Below are 15774 nucleotides of genomic sequence, written 5' to 3' on the forward strand. Positions count from 1 at the left end.
AGATTATCCCATGTGGAATCCAAAATCATTCATAACACTGTCTACATCTCTCCACAACATATCACTATCAAACCTGTCCAAGTCTAAGCTTTCTAATCCCAGTTGTAGTGGAGAGTCATTATAAGTTGAGGTTGACTGTGGCTGGTGGTAAGAAGCGTTGGAAGCAAATGGCTGATATTCGGTATGGGGATGATCTCCCTGTTGATTCAGGAAATGTATGGGTTGTGAAAATGACGGCGTAGTTGCTATGTTTTCCTGACTTCTCATCGCACTATTTTGAGCACCATGCATCAGATGGGAATCTGCTGAAAGAGGGTGTGTTTGCTGGTATTTATTTGCGTTTGGAGTGTTGACGTCAGCCTTCATCACCGGCGTGGACTCTGCAGAAGAGTTCACCACTTTGAATATGGAGCTCCTCTTTGTTGCTCCAGCAGAAATTGGCTCTGGATCTAAAGGTATTGTTCGTATGATTTTCCTAGCCTTCTGTTCTGCATCTGCCTCATTGGATAAAGACCGTTTGTCTTTGCGTGTGCTGTTGGGGGAGGCTTTCCCCGCTTCGGTGTCCAGGTCCTCTTCCTTATGCAAATTCTCCTCTGCCCCGTCCTCAAGATCTATGTTTGCATCTTGAACCGGGTTCCTGTCATCGGTCCGTACTCTCAAGTTTGTCATACCCGCCTTTTCTCTGATCAAATTCAAACAATCGAAAAACACCGACGCCGCCATTCTATTTCTTATATTGATGCTTAACGTGTTCAAGTTTTGGCTGTCCAATTGACGAAAAAGCTGCCACATGTTCCTTGTGATACCGCTCGAGCGAAAAGCCATATCATGTTTAAGTATGGACGCTCTGGCCGTCAAGCTGACAACCGCTTCGTAACTCTGTTTCCCTACGGCAACGTCAATCACATTTTTTAAGCTAGAATGAACCAACTTCCCAATAATACATGCAGCTTGCCAAAGATTGAGTAGATACACCCCTGGGAGGTATTTTATAAACTTTCTGTCTTCGGATTGGCAATTCTGAGTAAACGAAACCAATCTGGTTGCAGCATTATAAAGTTTAATCAAACCAGTCTTTAGTTCAAATTCTGGGATTTTGGAAGAGTCCATAAAGTAGTAGCTAAATAGGTGCACTTTAGAAGCTAGGACTTCAAACATTCTAAATTTGAATGCATCATGCAGGGTTGAATGGGAAATGATCACTTCCAATTCATCTATTCTTTTTGCGAGTAGCTTCAATAAAGAAGCTCTCTCATTAGCATCACTTAGCCCACAAGGGTCCATGGGGTTGGAATTGAGTGACCTAGCCATTTGATCCTCGAATTGTGCAATTAACAACATGGACTTAATATCTTCGGGGATTTGGACACCACTATCCGGGCGGCTATAAAACCAGATAGAAGAGTCAAACTGAACACATGCAGGATACCCAAAAGCAGTGGCAATAAACTGAGACGATGCATTTGTCGCTATCCAAGTCTTGATTTGTTCTTGAAGCATGTTTTGCTGCTGTGCCACCCTGCTTTCTGGCTGTGAATCTGAATTCTTTCCATTGGTAAATGACGACGGAGCATGCAAGCCGATTCGTATTGCCTGAAAGAATCCAGTACTGACGGTGCTATAAGATGAATCTGCACTAAGTGACGACGTAATCGGAGGCCAATAAGAGTACAACAAAAAGGCTTGAACCGAGTACACTGAACTAACGTTATAAATAGGTTCGTCTTCCTCAGTGGGGTTGTACCTCGTAATCGGTGATATCATAATTTCTGCAAGAATACCTTTAACTATGGGCGACAACTGAATCAACAAAGTTTTGGAAAACCCTTCTTTGAATCTTCTCAAGGAGACAAATATGATAACCCAGAACAAAGGTGGACATAGTCTGTATATCCTTTCAGGTCCTTTAGTGACGTCAACTACTGGAAAAATCGGATGGTATTGTAAGACATATTCCATGAAAAGCTCTTTAATTGTGCTTGAGGTTAGGGTAATAGACTCAACGGACTTGTCTTCACAATGTAACACTTCTTCAGAAAGCCTTAGATCCTGTGGTAGCCTAAAGTTGTTGCTGTTGGTGAGTTTGGCATCATATGTCAGACTAGGGTTGCCCAAATGAGAATCGACAGTGCCAGCATGTGTATTTTGGTGGCACGTCTGCGGCTCATTGTGAATAGCCACATTACGTACGTTTAAACTTTGAGGATGAACAGGCGGTATGGTCTCAGGAGGTTGGGTTTGCACCGGGGCTGGACTTGTATTACAAATGTCTCCACCACTTGAAAATGCGGCATCCATGTTGTTGTGGTCTGGTAAATTACTCTCTCTCTTGACATTGCTTTCCGTATGGTCTCCATGTTCTAACGAAGGAAATCGTGAAAGAAGTTCGGCAGCTTGTGCCGTATTTAGCGTCTTCTTCAACTCCATAAACTCCTTCTCAATTTGGGCTATCCTCGCTCTCTTGTACGTTCTTTTATAATCCGATTTCAAGTCACATTTCAAATGCTTTTTCGCACATCGAGTGCAGGGCTCAGGATGCCTCTCGTGGGCATCACACCTCGACTTCTGTTGCCTACACTCAACGCATGCCATTCTTTTAGCTCTGCCATGCTTCTGAGCCTGGGACTGCAGTTGGTGTGTGGGTGAATTATCCGCATTGGAAGGCGTATTTGAGCCCGATTCCTTGGCGTATCCCGTTGAGTTTATTGATGGAGTGGGTGATTGTGACTGATGATCTAATGTGTGACCTTGGGTTTGATGTGGTGACTGTCTTGATTCGATGCTATCATCTTGTTTCAATCTTTGAAATTCTTGTGACATGTTGCTAGCTATATGTACCAAATTTTCAAAGGAGTTCTTTGCTCCAGCAGTAACATCTTCATTCCCTCTCATATTCCTTGAAGAGAGTGGTGTCTGTGCATAAATGAGGTCAAATTACTGTGTAAAAAGCCTTTGTTTTTCCTTTCTTTAGTTGACTGAATGTTTCTTAAAAATAAAAAAAAAAAAAATTAAGAGAATTGTTTAAACATCTCCGTCTACAATAAGCAATTTTTTTCACACACAAAAGAGAGAGAGAGAGAGAGAGAGAGAGAGAAAGAGAGAGGCCAAATATTTAGTCACAATATCAGTTCATATCTTGCATCCTTCTGGGTTCTATAAAATGTATAAAAATAAAAAAAAAAGTGTAGTAACGAACCTGGAGATACTAAGAAGCTTATACCAGTAGCATCATTTTCACTTTTGCCATTTACGCTCTCTCAACCCCAACACCACATTCCATTGTCTAACCAGTCAATCTCAAATTCACTCTTGTCACTACCAAATTGTTTCACCATTGGCAAAACACCAACTTTTGCTCCATTATCAGTGAGAAGCGCAACTTTATGTTCTTCTGTGCGAGTTTCTTTCGCTTCTTTCCTCTTTTCTCTATACTCCTCCAGGGAATACGATGAAAATGGAAGGTAGTTTATGAAGAAATCGTGCATAACTGCATCGGGTATATCACTGGGCAAGTCGTGAGTTGAAACATACACATTCTCAAATTTAGCACTGCGATTCTTAGCCGTGTATAGAGCAGCAGAAACCAAGATATCCAAATCTTGGAAATTATATCCGCCCAAATCGTTGAGGCCTGTGAATGAAGATCCTCTTCTTTGTGAATTGGCTGAAGGAATAACACTTTCATAAATGATTTCACCCATGCCTGTGATGAAAAACCCACCTTTCAACGAGTTCCACAAAATGTAATATGATCTCCTCTGCAAATCATTTGTAATAATGGCACCTTGAAGTTTGGTGAATTTCTTGCTTTGCTCAGATTTTGCATATCCTAAAGCACCAACTACCTTACTTTTATAGTCAGCAAAGGAAGGCTTGACGGCAAACTTTGGCACAGTTTGATTTAATGCCGACGATTTTCTTCTCGAAGCATCTTCAGAGCCCCTTGGCTTTCCAGTTGAACTCTCACCTATTGCAGACAAGGTGCTATGTGATCCAACTTTAGTCATTGACAAGATGTTGGTCATGTTGGTGAGCGAGGTTGAGGATTTCCGGTCACCCTGTAACTCAGAATGGTAACTAAGCTTGTTTAATTCTGAAAGAATCTCCAATTCCTTTGTTTGTAAAATGAACTGAATCACATCTTGGTCCTCCTCATTGTCCCAGTCCAACAATTTAATTCTCTTTCCCATAATTTTGGATTTGGCATCTGGTTGGTGTTGGGTCAGCTGTTCCAGGTCCGCAATCAAATGTTTCAATACTGCCTCTTGGCCCTCGGACAATTCTTGAACTGGAATCTCGTAAAAGTCAAGAGGGTAACTCTTGAATCCAAATCGCTTGTAATAAGTTTGCACACCAGAAAACAAAAACCACACGTACTCCTTTCCAAGATAGTAGTTTGCCAATTGTTGATCAACCGTGCCAGTGAAGTTGTCAAGCGTCATTTTTCTAAAGTTATCATTGGCGGAATCGTCACTTTTCTGCAAATGGTCATCAACAATTTTCTTTTCAGTGGTGGAAATAGCATGTGATATACACTTTTCAGCCAACCCTTGCCTTCTGTAATCCTGGTGGGTGAAAACAAAGCTCACGAGTAAAGATGTAATATTTTGTACCCCAAATAATGAAGGATCTGGCGTCGAAGAAATCAAGCTTGACCTATCAGCAGGTTTGTACAACCCCTTTAAATGTTTTATTATTGTTGAAGCAACAACCAATCCATTGGTTGTATCCTCGATGTAGAATCCTTCTACTTTTAAGCCACTCCTAGTGTACTCCTCAAGACTCTGAGTTTGAATCTCACCAAATTCTTCTGCTTTCAAATGTCCGCTCCATTCGCTTCCACATAAAGTAAACAATTCCTTTATTTTAGCGAGATCTTGGGTAGATTTGAATTGTAATTTTGAGTCTGACATTGAAATTGAAGAACAAAGATTTGTGAGTAAGATTGATGATAAAATAAGTTTGGCTTGTGTTGAGAAGATGGGTGTGTGTGTAATGGTATGTGAAAGTTGTTGAATTTATTGAATTTTTAGTTGCCTCCACCACCCAGTACGGAAGCCCGATTGTGTAACAACTTTTTTTTTGTTTTGCTCTCCCTCTCCCTCTCCCTTTGCACCTTAAACTAATAACAGAGACAATCAGCTCATTAATGAGCTGTTTCTTTCAACCAGGTCAACTGTATCTTCAAAATACTATTACTACTTCTTCTCTTTCAATTGAGATTCCATCAATGTGTATTCTTTCAATGTGTTATCTTGTGAACTCCTCTGTTTGATATGACGTAAGATGAGTAACACAAAATTGCAAAGTAATTAATTATAATACATCAAAAGTTGACCAAAGGTACATAGGCAGCACAACGAAAGCTTTCATTTGACCAACTCATGAGAGAGCATAAAGCCATGCAGATTGTTTGAAGGTGCGTAGTTTAACTTGTGAGATAACATCTGCAATTACAAACAAAGGATTATTAGCAGTTTTCAAAAGTGAGAATATATGTATATATATATATATATATATTGGCAACAAAATTGAATCAAAGTGGCAAAGACGTGAATGCAAAACTGAATAAATTAAAAATGGCTAGAGCAGAGACAAAACTTGAATGTTGATCTGTACAGCATACATCATATTGACACAAGTATGACTCGAATTTTGGCTCATGGAAGCTTTGGTGGAGAAAGCTTCAGAGAAGAAAGGCAAGCCTTTGGACATAAAAGACACAACTCCCCCGACAATGTCTCCCTGCATCTATGCACAAACCATCCTTCTGTATAGAGGAGTGCTAACAGAGTGGCGGGAGTGATTTTCTGTAATATGAATATACCTTACTAGGCTAAATTGTAGTATCACACTCTTGGAAGGGAGCTTCTGCCATCCCTGCAGTTAGAGTCCCATTTCTCTTTCTTTCCCTTCCCCCGCTTGAAACACTTGACTTTTATATTTTATTGGCAGAAAGTGTTGAATGGAGCTGTAAACCAAGAGAGAAAAAAGTATCGCCGCCTGCGATAAAATCTCCGACTGTGCGGCAGTTTTAACTAAATAGAATTTTGCCGGCAGTCGGGTTAAAAATCCCGGTCGGAGAACTCCAGAGAAAAAGAAAAAAAACACATAGAAAAAGAATTCATCTGTCTACACAATATGATGGCAAAGTAATGACTTGTATTTCCTCTAGAAAGAAGTCTCACCTTGCCACTCACCATGTTTAGACTGGTATTTCAACATGTTGAAGGTTCGATCGTGAGGTAACGATATACAATGCTAAGTACCGATTGGTTGTAAGATACTGCAGAAACATTGTGGAAAAGAAAAGCCAATGGGGCAGGCAGGTGAGGAGAAAAAAGGCTGTATTTGATAAAGCAGCATTGCACTGTATTAGGTACCCATATACATTATATGCATCATTAGACGAGATTGCACTTTCTTTGTAGCTCACGCTATTCAAAGTACAAAAATAAAATTTGCAAAAAGTGCCGTATGAAATATCTGTAAAGCGTCAATGCTACCAATTTTATTCCGTTTCATTTTCTGTTTTTAGTTAAGCGCAAAGACAAAAGCTACTCTCTAAGGCAATTTTAAACTCAAATATAAACTTTTTGACACTACGAATATGTTCCTGTTCCGGCATTAAAAGCCATCACCGCCGCCAATAACCTTACATTTGCCTTTTATATTATTATTCCAAGCTTTCTGTTTCCTCTTTTTTTTTTTTCTTGTCTCGTGTGTTGAAATATTACTATAAACTTAATTGAAGGAGATACTAAAAGGTTAGCTAAGCACATCCCAATTGGTTCTCCGCAAAAGTGATATTCTCTATTCTGCTTGGATACTTTGTTTCAAAGTGGTAATGCAAGTTTCTCACAGGACTTATTGGTGAAGCCGTTTACGGAAAGGTAGAAGGCGCATTTTGCCTCTTCTGAAAGAGAGAGAGAGAGAAAAAAAAGAAATTTAGAACAATATATGCAGGAAAATGGAAAAGAAGATGCCTAAATGACAAAAAAGCAATAAAAGTTGCAAAATACACAAAACCATTAAAAAAAGAAAAGACCGTTGACTAAATACAGAGACAGAGGAAGAGAGAGATACAAAATCAATGCTATAAATGATGACTCTTGCGACATAAGCCAAGATCTTTCGGGCCCTTGTTATTATTATTAATATATTTTTACATAATAAGAAGACTAAAGAAACGAAAAGCCCTATTTAGTTCTTTTTCAAATTTAAACAAATAAGAAATCTTTTTCATTTTAAACCACCCCTTCTTCTTGTTTTTTTTTTCTTTTTCTTTTCCTTCTTCTTCGCCATCTTCCTTTGACTCCATTTTAGCATTCTTGAATCAATTGCATTTACTTATAAGTGTAGACCACAATCCATCCAGAATTTACAACACATCACTTCAATAAAGCACCAGTCTCAAAATTAAAAGATGTCCTCCGTGTCACCAATGGCATCAGTCAAACTGCAAGAAAAGAGTGCAAATGATCTCAATGCTACATCCATATCCAGTACAGGTTCAAATGAACCCAAACGAAATGTATGGACCAATTTCAAAGACTCATTCAAACCACCAGAGTCAACTAAACTGAGTCGGCCTCCTCCTCAACAACAGACATCCAATTTCAATTCATCAGATGATGTAGATTCCACCAACAAGATTCCCGAAAACAACAACGGCAGCAGCGATGACATTGAGCAAGGAAGCATTCATGCTCCTCTCAAACAAACCCTTAAAAAGAGACAATTACAAATGATTGCTCTTGGTGGATGTGTCGGGTCGGGGTTGTTAGTGGCGTCTCGTTTAGCCATGCAGAATGGTCCTGCCAGTTTAATCGTTGCTTGGAGTATCGTGTCAACCTTTTTATACTGTACTATGCAATCATTGGCGGAATTGTCGAGTAGTTATCCAGTCACTGGGTCATTTGCTACTTATTCAGTCAAATTCGTTGATCCAAGTTGGGGTTTTGCCATGGGTTGGAACTATGCCATGTTTTGGGTTATTGTGCTACCTTTGGAATTGGTGGCATCAGCATTGACGATAAACTTTTGGAATTCCGATATCAATAGTGATGCATGGGTGGCAATCTTCTATGTGTTGATTTTCGTCCTCAATATGTGTGGTAACAAGGGATTTGGTGAAACCGAATTTGTTGCATCAATAATCAAACTATTGGGAATTGTTGGATTCAATATCTTGGCCATTGTGTTGATATGTGGCGGTGGCGATCAGGGTTTTATCGGGGGCAAGAACTGGCACCCTCCTTTCACTACTGGTTTCAAAGGGGTTGTGTCGGTTTTATTAACGGCAACCTATTCATTAGCTGGAACCGAGTTGGTTGGACTTACATCAAGTGAATCAGCAGGCGATTCGAGAAAAATTTTACCTAAAGCTATTAAGCAAGTTGTTTGGAGAATTCTTATATTTTACATGACTACCTTGACTTTGCTTGGGTGCTTGGTTAGTCCAAACAATCCTGATTTGACTAGTGCTGACGGAAATGCAGCTTCACCATTTGTCATTGCTATTAAACAAGGAGGAATCAAGGGTTTACCTTCGGTTTTCAATGTCATTATTTTAGTGGCTCTCTTGGCCATTGCTAATTCCGCCGTTTATGGATTTTCAAGAACAGTATTGGCATTAGCTGAACAAGGCTTGGCACCTAAAATATACACATATGTTGATAGAAAGGGAAGACCGTTGGCTGGAATTGCCACATCAGCAACCGTTGGATTATTATCATTTATATCTGCATCGAAAAGCCAAGCTGATGTATTTGATTGGTTGGTTGCTTTGTCAGGATTATCTACCTTATTCACTTGGGGAAGTATCAATGGAGCTTTCATTAGATATCGTATGGCAATGAAAGAACACGGTAGATCAACTGAAGATCTCGCCTACAAGTCAAACACCGGGTTGCTAGGTGCTTATTATGGATTAATTGCCAATGTCGCCATCTTGGGACTCCAGTTCTGGCTTGCATTGTTTCCGGTTGGAAAATCACCAGAAGCAGTTACATTTTTCAAAACTTATCTTGGTGGAGTGATTGTGCTTGTCTTTTATGTTGGCCATAAACTTTGGACGAGGAATTGGAGACTTTATATCAAGGCCAGAGACATTGATCTTGATAATGGCAAATCGGCAGTCGACATTGATTTGATTAAGCAGGAAATCCAAGAAGAAAAAGAAGCTTTAAGGGCAAAACCATTGTACTATAGAATTTATGATTTCTGGTGTTGAAACTGGGAAAACATTCATTTTTGATTTACAAAACTTTGATGACGATATATGAATACAGTTTATGATTAAAATATAAAAGTTTATTTACGAGATATTAGACCGACATATCCGTCTGAGCGTAGAGTAGAAGAATTTTAAAAAGTATCGCATATTAATGTGCGTCTATTTGATAAAGTTACACATGCTAAAACCAGTCATAAAATTCATAAACAACAAAATGCTTTACTAATGGTACGCCAAAAAAGAAAAAATCAAAACAAGCAAGCAAACTCAATAGCAAGTAGGTGTATCCCACTCCCTCAATCTATATGATTTCTCTAGGAACCAAACCATGCGGACCAACACAAAACTCCTTCACAAAATGATTAGGCAACTTGGTTAGCGCAGTGTCGGGTAACATCATCATTGGATTTACTCCTGCTGTTCCTTCTCTCATGAATGCACTGCCACTGCCATTCCCATTCTTGCGATTCAATGAAGTAAAACTAGCACTTGAAGAAGAAACACCAGAATTTAAAACTGATGAGGAAGCAGACGCCAACACTTCTCCATTTGGGCCTGCGTATTTGACAGCTCTAAGATAAGCAACATTCAATGGCGAGAATGGAGTAGGTTTGACCAATGGTTTATACACCCACGAATCCTCCATAGTGAGGGGTTTAATACAACGCAAACAATTACGGTAATATCTGCGTTTGCTGTATCCTTCATTTGGACAGGGGTTCCACTTGACATCAAGCTCAGTGGTGCGTGAACAAGTTTTGCGTTCGGGAGAACCAATTGCAAAAACACCACGGCTTCTCGCCATAGATACAAAACCGTCTTCTACGTCCTCTTCCTGTTCAGAATAGTCTTCTTCATCCTGAGCTTCGACTTCTCTCAATCCGTCTTCTTCATCCTCGTCTAATCGTAAATCAGACATGCTTTGAATATCCTCCTGGTCGTCTTCATTACCCGCTGGCATCATCGTGTGTCCCAGTGTTTCCTGTCTAGACCTTCTCAAAACTTCATTGAATTCCTCGTCATAATCTTCTAAATCGTCGTCATCGTCCTCAAAACTGTTGGCATATGAGCTATTATGACTGGCATCTTGATTTGACTGTTGGTTCCTGCCACCAGTCGATGAGTACCTACCTTGTTCGGATCGGTACAGACAATTCACCGCTGCTTCATTCGGTGTCATAATGTTGCTGCGATCTTGACGATCCGAGATATTAGAACCAGATCTAAATCTTGCTGATCTTACTTCTTCGTTGGCAGCAGGCCCCGGAGACCCTAATGGCGATGGAGACGAACTGCTTCTCAACCGAGATGACGAAAACTTGGACCTGAGTTTGCTGAAACTACCTTTAATCTTATTCGCATCAGAAACTGATTTTATCAAACTTCTTGTACTGGCAAATTGATCGGTAGTTTGATTATAGCGCGAATAATGAGCAGTTGATGAACCTAAAGTGTAGTTATTGGTAGAGACACTATTGCTTCCACCAGCACTTCTTCTACTTCCTCCTCCTCCTGCTCTGTTGCCCCTTCTTCTGCGCCTTGGAACAGTTCTATATTTTGGCAATTCCCGTTCATTAACATCAATAGCAATATCTTTACCCACAGTGAGCAGCATATTCCAATCAATTAAATCCTGTGTATTTTCAAAATGCAACAAGATTTGTTCGCTTTCAATTCTCAATCGCAAGACATTGACTCTTTTTAAATAATCAGTAGCTAATCCTATCCTTGCGTATTGGAGCGAGTAAGTTCTAACCAAACCTTTCTTCTTGGATCCAGTGGATAAATCGTAAAGTAAACCCTGCTGCTTAACAAAGTCGTAAAACTGATGATCAAAATCAGATGTGAATATAGAATCATTAATTGGAACATGTTTTGCAGAGTTTGGAGACAAGGATGATTTGTTATCCCTGGAAACAAAATCCAATATTTTGTCTTCATAATATGGTGGGATATTGTAAAAATTCAATTGAGTGGAATTTAATTCACAAATGAGATATTTCCAACTTCGATTAGTAGACATTTCATAAGGGTTGACCCATTCTACTTTCCTTGACACAACTCCTATTTTGTAAATAGACGGCGAATATGATGGTGGGACAGTTTCCATTGGTTCGCTATTGTTTAGGTGTGTAGCAGAAGTTGATGATGCTGATGTTGACGATAATGAGGTTGATGCAGATTCAAAGGGTGTAAGTTGAGATGAATTCAAGTTTGCATATATTGCTTGCTCGAATGATGATAAAGGTTGGAGTACAGGGAATCTTGGACAGCCACCAGGAGGTAAAGTATCATACGAAGGAGGGAAAACAGGATTAGGTTCTAGTAATTGTAACAATTCATGACTATCAGATATATTTTTGGCATCAAAGCTGCTCCATATTGAAGGGCATGGTGTGGGAGGTGAATATGAGCGTTGCTGCAAATCATAGTGCTCTTCATTGTCGTCATCGTTGCTGTTGTTGCTGCTGTTGCTGCTGTTGCTGTTGTTGTGGTTGTTGTGGTTGTGAATGTGCTTGTCAGTAGTGAGTCTATTATCGTTTTCACACTGATCAGTGTAGTTGTTATCCTGAGAAAACAATGATGAAGATGAAGATGAAGATGAAGATGAAGTTGGGCTTGATGGAGAAGAGCCGGTAAATGTATTGGTGTTGATTGTATGATGGACATATTGATGATGATGTTGATGTGGCTGATGATTTAAATGTTGCACTTGTTGCACTTGTTGCACTGGTTGTTGATATCGACGTGGTACTTGGGTAGTTGATGCCGACATTATGCAATCATTATGACGAGTATTGTATGGTTTTTGAGGTCGATATTGAGATTGAGATTGAGATTGAGATTGAGATTGAGGTTGAGATTGAGACTGAGACTGAGACTGAGACTGAGACTGAGACTGAGAGGGGTGGTATTGTTGGTAGTGGAGATTATGATTGTGGTGAAAGTTGTAATCAGCTTGGGTTAACATGATCTATAGATGGCTACTTTCTTTGTCTGTCTCTATCTTGTGAGGCGTGTATGTTAGGTGTAGGTGTATGTGTGGGTGTATGTGTACTACTATTATGTACTGTTGTATACTTGAATATATATATGTATATATATGATGATGATTAAATTATGTGAAAATAATAGGGGAAAGCAACAGTTGTGTAACTGTGAAAAGTGTAACCATATGAACGTGATGTGTGTATATATATTATTATGAGTTTTAAATGATAAATGGGAAAAGAAGTAAAGATTGGTAGTAGTAGTAGTATATTGAGGGGGAAAGAAGAATAAAAAAAAAGAGATGTATAAATGAATAAAGGTTTGGTTATTCTGAATGGAAAACTATTTGATAAATTTACTTTACTTTACTTTACTTTAGTATATGTTAATCACTACTGCCCCTATATAATAGATATATAGATAGTTTCTTTTTTTTTGTTAAATTTCACACGCACTTTTCTTTTTGTCTTTTCTCATTTCTATTTCTATTTCCACACTTTTATTGTTCTCTGGTTATTGTTCAGGTATATATGTATGTATGTAGTTTAGTATTATTGCTATTTGACAATTAGCCCGGGTATATGTATCCTATGCAAGTACCTATGTATGTGTGGTTATATATGTGATGCCAGCTGAGACCGCAATTAATGCATAATATCCTAAAATGGAAACGTCATATTATACAACGGCCTATAATATTACAAGAAAAAGCTCTCACTCCCCCTCTCTATCTCTCTCTCTCTCTCCTAAATGTCATCTTTTCTCCACAGTTAGAGAGAGATCTATTACAGTAATATATTATATGTTATATAAAAGACGTGGGGTAATAATTATACTTTTGCATATAGGAGAGTAATATGTATAATATATACTCTACTCTCTATAAACTTTTAATATTTAGATGTGTTTATGTATAGAGAAAGAAGATCAATTCGTCCGTACAATAAAAAATAAAAAAATAAAAAAATAAAAAATTGATTTTGCGGAATTAAAAGGAATATTTTTTCTGCTATATCCGAGACATATATATAGTATATAGCATATGATCAAACATCTAACAGCACACCATACACTACCACATTCTAACACAACACAGCATAAGACAACATAATAAATGATTTCATATGTCTATATATGTTTTTATCTACAACATTGGGAATGACCCTTTTCTTTAGTTCTTTAATGAGCCTTCCACATCGGTTATCAAGACTCATTCACTCTATTTTGTGTAATTAAAGAACAAAAATTTTTCTTCACACAGTTTACAAAGCAAAGCAAACAACAAGCAAGAATAAGACACAAGACACAAGACACCGAGCTTCGGACTACGGAAGAGATTCAAAAGTTTCAATTTCATCAGTAATCGAAAAGACTAACCGACGCGACCGTAGAGGGCTATGGAAGAGAAAGCAAATAAAAGGATTTTAGAGATAGCAAAGAGCAAAAGCCAGTGTGTGTTAATGATAGCAACTATACTCTCAACACTAATGAAGCAGAGCAAAGTAAAAGAAAACTAGAGAGATATTCTGGTATTCCTCTTTGCTACAGCAACTAAATGTAAGCCAGAGATGAGTAGCAATGCAGAAACAGAGTGTTGTAGAAATTTTGCTACTTTCTTTTAGTAAGCAAAACACCAACGATCTAGAATAGAGCTGTAATGATATAATCAATCACTAAAAGAAGAAGGATAAGAAGAAGAATAGATCCTTATTTTTCCGTTTTACACAAAAGAAAGCAAACGATTAGAAATATTTTTTACTCTTCTCTTCTATTGCCTCTATATTGCCTCTATATTGCCTCTATATTGCTTCTTATGAAACCCTTTTTTTCTAAATAACATTTTAACCGAGGTACATTTTCCTGTTTCTTTTTTTTAGTTGTCGATCTCTTATCTGTTACATTTAGGTCATCAATTATTATCAGAACTAATTACCCATATAGGAAAAACGTTGATAGATAGAGTATGTCGTAGCAAATGGCGGGGGGTTGCAAAGTTCGAGCTCGTTAACGTTGAATTAATGTTACAGGATAGGACGCTGAAAATATTCCCATAGTTGAGAAGACATTTTCTATTTACCCTTCTTCAGGTAGTAAAATGTACCGCTAGAAAGTGAGTTCTCTATATAGCAATACATTCTGATAACAGTAACAAAGAAGGTGCACATGTCATTCAATTCATGGTCTTTGGGGAGCCACTAGTAAGTTTGACCATTGAGTTGCAAAGACTCATAACTATGCGACTTTTGCAACTCATTTTTGAGTCTCCATCTAACATACTTGAACTTACACCAGGGAGCTGATTGTTGGTAAACCATCTATATAACAAAGGCTCTTTCCAACGATATACTTGTCTATTGCCAGAAATGTCAGGTTGTTGTGCTGTAAAATTCGAATCTTGGATCTTAACTATGTACTGCACCTTCATAAATTAGATTCTGCTGTGATTGCTGCCCCCGCCCCCTTAAATATTTGACGAGATACAAAGGAATGCTGAAACAAGGATCATTCAATACATTAGTAACAGAAAAGTTTATTTCACTAGTGTACTGGAAAAGCTGCCAACACTGGTTTTCAGAGGCAGTTTCCCCCTTGTGTTTTGTGTATTTTGTAATATACTTCAACAAATCATCCACCCCTCCTACCGTCAACAATCACCTCATGATCATTACGAGGTGAACTTGAGGAAGGTTTTCAAGTCGGGCGGCTACTTTGATACTCGCTTTAAATCTGGTCATGGGACATTCCCGCACTTATGCGAATATGGTTTCGGAGGACCTAAGGTGGTGAGCTCGTGTGTTTTGATGATGACCAAATGGGAATATTTTGGAGGGTGGTGGTGTTTGCATCATTTCAGAATTGGAAGCTGAAAGAGACAGGAAACAATTAGAGGGAACTAAAAGGAATAAAATCCATTTGAGGTTGCGTATACAGCATTCCTTTTGAGTATCTTTCTTTACACTTTGAGAAGAAGGCAATTGAGGTTTGCTTGGAAAGAAAAGCTTTTGGTACGCCAGACTCATTTGAGAATTTAATAGGGCACGTGATAACTTTGTCACAAAGCATCAACATCGGCATATTGTCGAAGAGGGAATTGCATGAGATCAATGGTCTCAATGTGGGTTTACAAACCCAATTGAGGTTCAAAAGTTAAAATACGCGTAAATTTGTTGTTATAGTATTTTATAACAAGATATTGTTTGTAGATGATCTCTTAATCCTATATACTACTTTTCTAACCTAGAAGTTTCTAATATACAGTGAAATCTCAATTTTAGCTCCAATAAGTATGGAAAACCAATATCTGTTATTTCCGAATCATATTAATGAATCAATGATCTGTAGATTTGACTTCTTGAAGTTACTCTTGATCATACGGTAGCTGCTTTTATTATGCTATTTTGACAACATCTTTACAGATGGGTAGTATTGAATGCCACCCTTGGAGAAAAAAATCCAGACTGTCAGGAGGATAGGAAGTAAATGAATGTCAACTTTCTTTTGTGAATGGACAAGACAGGTGGTGCACCATTGAATAAGGGGACACG

At 38.4% G+C, this 15774-nt stretch overlaps 4 protein-coding genes across 4 annotated transcripts; 1 reads left to right on the forward strand and 3 right to left on the reverse strand. All coding sequences in view use genetic code 12, as the record gives it.

The window, feature by feature from the left end:
• Window positions 1-3: 3 nt before the first annotated feature.
• On the reverse strand, window positions 4-2892 carry LEU3 (leucine-responsive transcriptional regulator; the record flags this gene model as incomplete). The annotated part of the gene is made up of 1 exon (XM_051815866.1): window positions 4-2892. One exon carries the CDS (start codon window positions 2890-2892, stop codon window positions 4-6), a length of 2889 nt encoding a protein of 962 aa, XP_051670718.1.
• A 365-nt stretch (window positions 2893-3257) lies between these two features.
• On the reverse strand, window positions 3258-4913 carry CANMA_003670 (uncharacterized protein; the record flags this gene model as incomplete). The annotated part of the gene is made up of 1 exon (XM_051815867.1): window positions 3258-4913. One exon carries the CDS (start codon window positions 4911-4913, stop codon window positions 3258-3260), a length of 1656 nt encoding a protein of 551 aa, XP_051670719.1.
• Window positions 4914-7426: 2513 nt separating this feature from the next.
• GAP6 (Gap6p) lies at window positions 7427-9235 on the forward strand (the record flags this gene model as incomplete). The annotated part of the gene is made up of 1 exon (XM_051815868.1): window positions 7427-9235. One exon carries the CDS (start codon window positions 7427-7429, stop codon window positions 9233-9235), a length of 1809 nt encoding a protein of 602 aa, XP_051670720.1.
• Window positions 9236-9539: 304 nt separating this feature from the next.
• On the reverse strand, window positions 9540-12209 carry CANMA_003672 (uncharacterized protein; the record flags this gene model as incomplete). Its single annotated transcript, XM_051815869.1, has 1 exon — window positions 9540-12209. The coding sequence occupies one exon, from the start codon at window positions 12207-12209 to the stop codon at window positions 9540-9542; it is 2670 nt and encodes an 889-aa protein (XP_051670721.1).
• Between the last annotated feature and the right edge of the window lie 3565 nt (window positions 12210-15774).

The sequence above is a fragment of the Candida margitis genome (assembly GCF_024628925.1).
Source record: "Candida margitis strain CBS 14175 chromosome Unknown scaffold62, whole genome shotgun sequence".
Classification (NCBI taxonomy): Eukaryota; Fungi; Ascomycota; class Pichiomycetes; order Serinales; family Debaryomycetaceae; genus Lodderomyces; species Lodderomyces margitis.